The sequence below is a fragment of the Castor canadensis genome, chromosome 1, assembly GCF_047511655.1.
Source record: "Castor canadensis chromosome 1, mCasCan1.hap1v2, whole genome shotgun sequence".
Lineage (NCBI taxonomy): Eukaryota > Metazoa > Chordata > Mammalia > Rodentia > Castoridae > Castor > Castor canadensis.
The window spans coordinates 122,149,634-122,159,585 of NC_133386.1; the positions used below are offsets into that span (position 1 = coordinate 122,149,634).

The window sequence follows — 9,952 nt, forward strand, 5'->3', positions numbered from 1 at the left end:
TTTAAATCTGAGACCAAAATAAGGCAACAGAAATAGCTTTACCTAAACCTTTGCCTCAATTAAAAACAAAACAAAACATACTCCAAAATATAGCACATCTGAGGCAATAAACAGAAGAGTGGTTAAAGAATGAGGAACTCGTTCTTAGTCCTTCTGTTTCTTACCTACTTGATCACAGGCAAGTCAATTCTCTGGGCCTAAATTTTCAAGCCGTTATACGATGATAGCAATACCTAGCTCCACAAATTATTGGATGGATTAAAATAAGAAATCATATGTGAATGTTTCTAGCACAAAATGCTCAAAAATTCTTGTTAAATCTGAATCTGATATATACTTGGCAATCTCTCCAAAAAAACAGAGAAAAATAAGGCTCTTTCCTTTTTTCTTCCATATTTGCAGAAAGTCTCTATTATCTTAACAATACTATAATTAAGCAGGGACCAACCCATCTCCACCTATCAGGTAATCAGTAAATGACCACCCTCCATCTCATAAGGGCTCCTTCCTTGTACCCCAAATAAAAACAAGCAATCCTTTAGTGGCAAAAAAAAAAAAGCTCTATTTGAATACTATGAAACTTGGGTTTTAGTCCTGGTTTTCTACTAACTGCCTAGGGGTACTAAAATTCTGTAGGCCTTGACCTACTCTTCTATAAATAAGAAGATTAAAGAAGATGAGTTCTGTGGTCCCTTACAGTTTCAACATTCTGCAATGTCTACTGACTAGTGCTCCCTTTCATGCAGTCATACACGTGACAGAAATTTGATGGGCTGCCACTAGTGCCAGCACTGCTTTAGGCATTACAGAGATGGTTTAGAAGAAGACTTTCATGATCTTTGCCTTCTAGGAATACAGTTTACTAGAAAACAAAAAAGGAAACAATAAACATATTACTTACACATTGTGGTAAATACTGTGGAGAAAATATCAGGATATGGAAGGTCAGTAAATGAAAGAGACTACTATAGCAATGGGCTCCACACAAGAGTAAGAAATAAGCTTCTAGTAAATATCTTTTACTTCTTATTTAAAACTTAGGTGTACAAAAATTTTGAAGGAGTGCCTTCTCTATTTCTCTCTGACCACTTTCTTCTTTTGGTAGGTGTGGTGCTAGGGATTGAACCCAGGGCTTCACGCAAGCCTTCTCCTACTGAGCCATACCCCAAGCCATCTATCTCCCATTTTAAGGAAAAAATTAAAGTATTATAAACAAACATCTGAAATGTGCTTATATAAACATTCCAATTACTCATGTGATTTAGGCAATTATAAATGGGGGGAGTAGGTAAATGAGGAAACTTTGTTTTGTTTTGTTTTTGACAGTACTAGGGTTTGAACTCAGGACTTCACAATTGCTAGGCAGGCACTCTTCCACTTGAGCCACTCCACCAGCCCAATGAGAAGACTTTGGATGTAGCTAAGAACCTTCCTCAGTGATAACTGAGCATGCAGTAAGTAGCCTGGAGACCACATCCGGCCCTAACCCCAGATATTGTATGGAATATACCTATACTAAAGAAGTTATTTATCTGAAATTCAAATTTAATTGGGCATCTTGTATTTTTATGTGTTACATCTAGCAACACCACACTTAAGCCTACCACCCCTACCCTCAGAGCATGTAGGAGAAAATGGTCTAGGGCTTTGTCTCATGTTCACTGGTAGTGAGCAGTTCAGGATGATCTGAGTAGCATCAGCAGTCCTTGGGGGAATTCCAAGATGCCCTAAATGTTTTGGTGGCTTCCTGGCCCACTTGTGGATGTCATAGTAATTGCAGGTTTAACTTAGCTCAGTCTCTGGAATCTACTTCAACTTTCCTAGACCTCATGAAGAGGTGGATTTACCAGGAAGTGTTATACCTTAACTTCAGAACTCCATGTTCTCAGCCATATGTGGAATTCAATCTTCACTGTTTTCTATATACTTTTCCTTTTCATATCACTCCCATCAATGTGCCCTAGTATCCCAGTGTGCTCTATGTCACACTAAATGCTGAAGCAAGTGGAACACAAACCAACACACATTAAAGTGGTCCGAAAAGGATATAGCATTGTTCTAAAGCACAGTGATATTAAATTGTTGCCACAACGATATTAAATTGTTGATCATATTATGTGTCACCCTATCCATTCTTCCCTGTATTATTAAAACATTGGTAATATTTTAATAATATTCCTCTTCCATGCAATTTCATTGATATTTGAGGAAGGAAAACAAATAAATTTGAATCTAAAACAATCTATATTTTATCTGTTTTTTAACCCATAATTATATCCAAACTTGTTTGTATATCTATATCCATTTTCTTTCATTGTAGAAAACTGAGGGAAAACAAGTCTAAAGGAGAAAATTACAGCCACCATTATTTAGAGATGACCACTTTATAGATTTAGCCTTTATAGATTGACAGCCTCAAATCTTCACAAAAACCACAGAAGTTCATGATCTTATGTTCTTGGGTTACAGTCCCTGTATACATGGAGTCACCTGATCAAAGAGCAGGATTACTTTATAGCTATTGCTATTATTGCCAATGTTTTCAGAATAGTTGAACAGTTTACATTCACTAGTGCATAAAAACGTGCCTATTTCATGGTAGGCATTTCACAACTAAATATTAGTACTTTAAACAATTTATCTTCTTTTTGTTTTCATGAGTGTGATTCTGCTCTGAAAAGATCCAACAACACTTACTCAACAAACTCTGAGCTCATATTAGGTACTCAAGATACAAAGAGTTGTAAAAAAGAAAAGACAGCACACAGTGAGTGCAATTATGTCTCCAACCATCTCTATTTTCTTGGCACTTGTTGGGTGGATCATTTCCACTTGGCATTATACAAGTCTTAAAAATGATCACATTTACATAAGGCAACTTTTAGATCTCAGAATACAAACTTACTGATAGTCCAGAAATGCTTCATTGGTGGGCAACTTGACTTCTTTAGGTGGTCCATCTTGAATATCCTTTTTATTTGCTTTCCCTGTACTCTCCGTTGTTCTAGTTAGCTTTTAAGAAATATACCTGGATAGAAAAGAGACATAGGAAAAGTGAACAAATTCCGTATTTGCCCCTCTACTTGGGTTAACTAAATAAAGCACCAATGAAACATTCTTTTTTTTTTTTTTGCTGGTAATGGAGTTTTGAACTCAGAGCTTTGTGTTCCTAGGCAGGCGCTTTACTGCTTGAGCTAGGCCTCCAGCCCTTTCTTGTTCTGGTTAATTTTTAAATAGGGCCTTGTTTTTTGTTCAGTCTGACCTAAACATTGATCCTCCTATTTTATGCTTCCAACTGTCACTGGGAGGCACATGCCACCATGCCCAGCTTTGTTTTTGTTTTTAATTATTGAGATGAGGTCCCACAAACATTATTGCCCAGGGTAGCCTGGAAACACAATCCTCACTGATCTCAGCCTCCTACTTGCCTTGGGATGACAGGCATGTGCCATTGTGTCCAGGTATTGATTGAGATGAGATCTTGTGAACTTTTGCCTGGGGATGGCTTCCAACCATGATTCTCCCAATTTTAACATCCCAAGAAGCTAGGATTATAGGTATGAACCACTGGCACCCAGCAGGACTTAATTTAAGACTGGCTCTTCAACATGAAAGTAGAAGGGGGACTATTTGGGAAGAGAGGGGATTAGTGTGGGGAGGAAGAAAGAGAAGGCAATGCGGGGTGAATATGATCAAAATACATTGTATACATGTATGAAAATGTCATAATGAAATCCATTAAAAATGTACCCCCCCGAAAAAAAAAGAAGACTGCTTTTTCCATGCTGACTGCTCCTTGTGCCCAGATCCAACATCAGCCAGAAGGCTAGAACACCATGAATCAACTGGATTTTTCTTTTCCCATTTTTGGATGTACTGAGGTTTGAACTGAGGGCCTTGTACCTGCTAGGCAGGTGCTCTACCACTTGAGCCATACTCCCAACCCCTCCCCTTTTTTGCATTATCTTTTCAGATATGGCCTCATGTTTTTGCCTGGGGCAGGTCTTGGACTCCAATTCTCCTACCTATGCTGCCTTCATAGCTGGGATTTACAGGCATTTCTACCACACCTGGCTTATTTGTTGAAATTGGATCTCACTAGCTTTTTGATGGGGCTGGCCTGGAACTGTGGTTCTCCTAATCTTGGCCTCCAGAGTAGCTGGGATATAGGTGGGCACTACCACGTCTAACTCAATTGGATTTTGGGTCTGGAGAGTTTCATGTTTAGCCAAGTACAACATCCCACTTCCGCCCCCACCTACACCCCATCAAGAACTTTATCAGAGACTCACTCTCTTATCCATTTATAGCTTTTCTCCTTATCAAGCTCCTTTAAGAGCAAAAGACTTTTAAAACCATTTTATTTCTCCATAGTTTGGCAGAGTGTACTAGCAGCTCAAAAACTGTCTGTTCATTTTTTTAATTATAAAAAGCCCCACAATTTCCTATGAGAATGAAGAAGTTAGGATCCAAAAGAATAGGTTTGATCAGTGTTGTTATAAATAGCAAATAAAAGCACACTTAGAAGTATTTTTAAGTGGTTAATAAATGCAAATAACAAGAACATATTATTAACAATAACTTTTTATAAATTTTTTTTGCTATTTTCCATAAACTATTAATTACTTTCCCCTTAATAAAAATGTATGTGTGTATGTATATATATTTTCACATAGGGTGTCTCTATGTAGCCCAGGCTGGCCTCAAACTTGCAATACTTCTGCCTCAGCCTCCTGAGTGTTGAAAATACAGGTGTGTACCACCACACCCAGCTAAGAATATTTTTTAAAAAGGAAAGTCAAAGTCCACTCATCCTCATTGTCTATATTAAGCAGGAACTTCCTTAATTTGGTTAGGTACTATAGGTCACTTTTCAGAGGACAGTTTTCCTTACCAGATTTTTATTTTTAATTTTTACTACTTAAGTAAGATTAAGGGCCTAACCTGCAATCAAAGTATCAGTAGTTTGGTATGATAGGAATCTTATAAACTTTGTAATTATTTGTTCAAATGGTTGGAAACTTATGAGAGTGAGGATGGTAGTTAATTCTTGAACATTACTGTATTTCCCCACCTAGCTCAACACACAAATCTTTGTCAAATGAACACCTGAGTGGATGGATGAATGACTCAAGCAGACATGTATTTGAATCCTAGACCCACCCCCTAATTATCTGTGTGACCTTGACCAACATGGTTAGTCTTTTTAAACTTTAGTTTCATTATCTGTAAATTGACAATGAACAATTTTGTTCTAAAAGCACTTGTAAGGAATAAATAAGTTAATATTTAAAGCATCTGGCAGAGTGTCTAACTTATAGAAAGAGCTTTGACTGTACTGGGATTTGAACTCTGAGCCTTGCGTTTATGAGGCAAGTACTCTAACCACTTGAACCATGCCCTCAACCCTATAGAAAGAGCTTAATAAATATTGTGCCCCTTTCTCTCTATATTCAGTTATAGCTTCTGATAATCCTTTAAATTCAGGTAACTGCAAAGCAGAGGATGTCTGCCTGCTGCCAGGCTTGCTGCTGTCCACCTTCATGACTGATTTGGATCACAGAATTGACAATTTACAATAGCTCTACATAGACCATATAGGTGCACTGTGAAAAAAAATGTGCTGAAATGAAACCATCCTTCTCTCTGTAGGCACTCCAGATCTCCAGTGAGGCTCTTTGTGCTTTAGACTTTTCTAGCGAACTGTATACATCTCTATATGCTAATGCACTCAATCACACACCAATGCAAATATACAATATCTTCCAACTGAAAGCACACAGAAGACTCACAAAAATATTTAATACATTAAGACAGAGTCCTCTTAACTGTGAAAGTATTGAGAATAACTCAATATGCTCGTCATTATACCAACACAGTTCACAAAACATTATCTGTGAAGAAAAAACTGTTGTTTCAGATGCAGAGTTGAATTTTTACATTATTTCTATTTTAGAGTTAAATTTTTATCTTGACTGTTGCACAAAAGATAGCATGCTGACAAACATTTCATTTTAAAACAGTAAGTTTCTATTTAATGATTTTTACCATAAAATGTTTAAAAGTGTCAACATTAATCTCTGAGTCATACAGAAAAGATCAACTGTTATGATCCCCACCTGGGGAACCCATCTGGTGCTGGAGAAAAAATGACCTCATCTTACTCAATTACCTCAGGCACCTGGCTCTTAGGTTTATAATTCTCTAAATGTGTAATTAGTTACCTAACTGAACTGCAGCTCACTGAAGAGGATTTTAATAAAAGATGAGTGAAAATGTGGATCCATGAACACACAAATGATTTATGTATAAACTATATGAAGAGGCATTGTTTCACATACTTTCAAGGAAATTAGTAAGACAACTTGACTGCCTGTTTAATACTTGCATTTCTGTAATGAGCTAATGATAGTAGCTCAAAATATGCTTTTGCATCTGATAAGCTCCTGTAAACAATGGAGACATTCATAAACATTTACAGCTTCTGACCACCCAGAGCATTTCTTTCTCAGTATAGGGTAGGAATCCTAAAAAAATAGTCACAAAGTGCTGGCACTGATGGCCCATGCCAATAATACTTGGGAGGCTGAGATTGGGAGGATAGATGTTCAAGACTAGCCAGGGCAAATAGTTCATGAGACACCAACAGAGCAGAAACAGTGGTGTGGCTCAAATGGTAGAGTGTCTGCTTTGCAAGTGTGAAGCCCTGAATTAAATCCCCAGACCCACCAAAGAAAAAAAAAAAAGAAAATAGTCACAAAGCAAATGTCACTATTTTTCAGGAAGGTTACACTTAGCAGAATTCCTGACAGATGGACATGTAATCTGTTAGTATAGCAAACATCTATTCAATGCCTGTCCTGTACATGTTACCTGGCCTTTGGGAGTAAAAGACAGAAGCAGCAAGATCCTTACTCAGGATCTTTCTGGTAGGAAGAAAAAAGCATGCTGCAGAAGAATGTAATGAAATATCAAGCAACTTAAAAAGACCAGCAAATGATGTGAGAACCTCTCTTTGGTGAACTATGTGTGTTTTTCCTTGCCCAACTCCATTTGGAGTCCCCCAGGTGGGGATCATAAGAGTTGGTCTGTAACTTACACCATGGAATGAGAACAGGTGAGTAGTCTAAGTTTGAAAGACTCAGTCTTTAGTTTTTCATTAACCTACTCTATAAGCTTTTTCTGTCATGAAATGTTCCAAACAAAATATTCCCCAATTGCTTCTCAGGAAAAGAAGTCTATTTAGTAAAAATGTAACAGGTCATCATCTTCCATTGTACTGTTCTCTCATAATGCTTTGACTCTGCAAAATTAACCATAGACAAAGTACGTCTCTTCTTGCACAATGTCTGAGCCTGGCTCAACATCTTAGAAATGTCCCAAAACCTCCTTTTTCATAATTTTGTGGAGACTGAGGATTCTGCCCTAACATCTTTCTATGTCATCCATGTGGAATGTTGGCTAATGTTTTATTACATATAGATTTAAGTGAAAGGTATTTACCTAACAGTGTTAGTAATGTGGAAATTCTGAGTAAGATTCCATCAAGGGATGAGAACATGATGTAGTTAAAAGATGTCTACATGGGTGTTGGGAGCCTAGTCCTGGCCTGGTTATTATCCTGCTATAAGTTTATGTAAATATGATAATAACTATTTTGGAGAATTCAAATGCAGATGTTGGAGCATAGGCTAGTATCTCCTATAGACACAAACCAGGTGTTAATAAATATTTGATCTACTGGACTAACTTGTGAATAATGCACACTACTTTCTTTACCAATGGTCCTATTTGTTTGCTAATAATGTTATGTGTACATTACTTTTATTATTGGGTAAAATTACTTTTAAACTCAAATTTCACTTGTGCCAGAAACATTTTTAACTTATAAACAGGTTTATTTTGACTAATCAGAATACATTCTTAATGTAATTAGAAATGCTCCCCCACATAATTTTTTTAAAAAACTGATTTAAATCCTTTTAGAAGTGGTAATATCACCTAAAACTTACTTAAAAATTTTTTCAGACCTCTTTTTATTTAAATTACACATAAATCACCCCAAAAAGTGTTAAAAGGTAAAATTCACTTGGAGAAATAATGTTAAAACCATTTATATTCAAATCCAGATATTTAAAAATATCTGGATGAATGACATTTTCAACTAACACTTGGATGACTAATGATGTACATTCCATCAGCATGGAGTTTCTTTACCAGGCAAACGCTTTACTCACTGGCACATTTCTGAACTGCAGGTTGCAAATTATACTGGACACTTAGGTTTAACTTGATCTTCTGATTCTGAATTGCTAATAGCAAATAATTTGAAATGAAGCATGTTATCCTAACTTCTCTAGTAAGCAGAACTACATTTTTCCTAACTCCTCCTGTCCTTCAATTTTAATGTTAGAAAAAGAAAAACATAACCAAGAAAAAAATATTATGAGGCCAATGGAAACACATGCAATACTTTCATACTGTGATGATAAAGAACAAACAGTTCTGACTACCTTCAAACAACAGTAGTGAATGTACAGAGGATCTACAGGGGTCAGATTCTAGAGGTGCCTGTAAGGAAATCCATGAGTAATTATCACATATTCTGATAAACATCCAGCCTTATTATTTTCCTTCTCTGCCTTCACAGAAATATCCCTCCCTTCTCCACCTTATTTCATTTTGAATTATATGGGGCATCTTTTCCCATAAACTAACTACTTCTTCAACTCTTACGTGGTAAGGAAGGGAGTGAGGAAACACACACAAGGCACTATAAAAATCTAAGACAGTCATTAAAGAATGAAACCAAATGCTCTCTTCAGAAGGATGTTGTAGCCTCAGGGACAGGAATTGAAACCAATTTATAGATTGAGTGAGGGTGAAAGGCCTTCAACAACACACTGAGCACACCAGGACCTACAGTGGGAGGAGAATTGTGATGCTGGTGAGAAGCATTGCAAGAATGTGTGGAGGTCCTGGTTCAAAAAGTATTCACTAGACTGGAAATTCAATGTTAAAAAAAATAATAATAAAAGCACGAAAGAAGACTGAGTTTAAGGCTAGTTTCTCCACAAAGTTTTATAACTTCAAACAAGTTTCTGAACCCATCTGACCCTCAGTATCCTTCTCCATTGTGGAGAAGTCCTCCATTTTAAGTAGTCCCTGGGCAAAGGAATACCAAGGAACAGATGGAATGTAGAAGATGGATCAGTTTGGGGGCCCAGAGGTGTTGGCAATAATGGCGCCAATGGGTTTCAGTTCTTACTACACCCTTAAGCTTCTGTTTTCCAGGGTCACGGTCCTGCCTCCCAGGGTCACAGGCCTGCCTCAAGTCCAGCTTGAATCCTCCTTCTGCCCCAACCTCCAGTCAGCATGAACCATAAGATCCTAACCAATCAGATCATGCTGAGTCCCACTGAGGGGTATTTAAGCCCTTGCCCTTCCTGCTTCTCTCTCTTGGCTCTCTTGGCTCTCTCCCTCTCCCACCCAGCAATAAAGAATCTCTTGGCCAGATCACTCCTCTCCATGTGGTCACTTTTAGGGCCTCCATTTCCAACATTTTGGTGCCATGACTCGGATGGGGGCTCCCCACTAACCCTGGTGGGAAACCCATTCCGACTTGCCCCACAACCACCCTGAGGACGTGACTGGCCAGGACTCATCATCCCGATCACCCTGCTTGCATCCAACACCGGACATTCTTTGGTGGGTCCACATACCCTTATTGGGCTCCCTTTGCGTTCTCTCCCTTTGGTGTCTCTGGGGTTTTCAAACACTCCCCCTGTTTGGCTACCTCTGGGCAGCTCAGGCCAGAGGGATTCCCTTCCTTGTCAGGCTTGGATCCATTTAGTTGTGGGTCTCAGAGACCCGTCATCAAAAAGCCTGGGCCAAGGTGACCCATAGCCCTTGGCCCATCAGCGGCCTGCAAACCACCTGAACTCAGTGACGA

The 9,952-nt window shown here is 38.1% G+C and overlaps 1 protein-coding gene across 1 annotated transcript in view; it reads right to left on the reverse strand.

Moving 5' to 3' along the window:
* Ccdc83 (coiled-coil domain containing 83) overlaps positions 1-9,665 on the reverse strand; it is a 47,910-nt gene extending 38,245 nt beyond the window's left edge. The window contains exons 1-2 of the mRNA XM_074071460.1: positions 9,600-9,665; positions 2,906-3,012 (exon numbers count right to left, since the gene is read on the reverse strand). Of these exons, the coding sequence (XP_073927561.1) occupies positions 2,906-3,012; positions 9,600-9,665 (173 nt within the window). The remainder of the gene's footprint in view (positions 1-2,905; positions 3,013-9,599) is intronic.
* Positions 9,666-9,952: the final 287 nt, after the last annotated feature.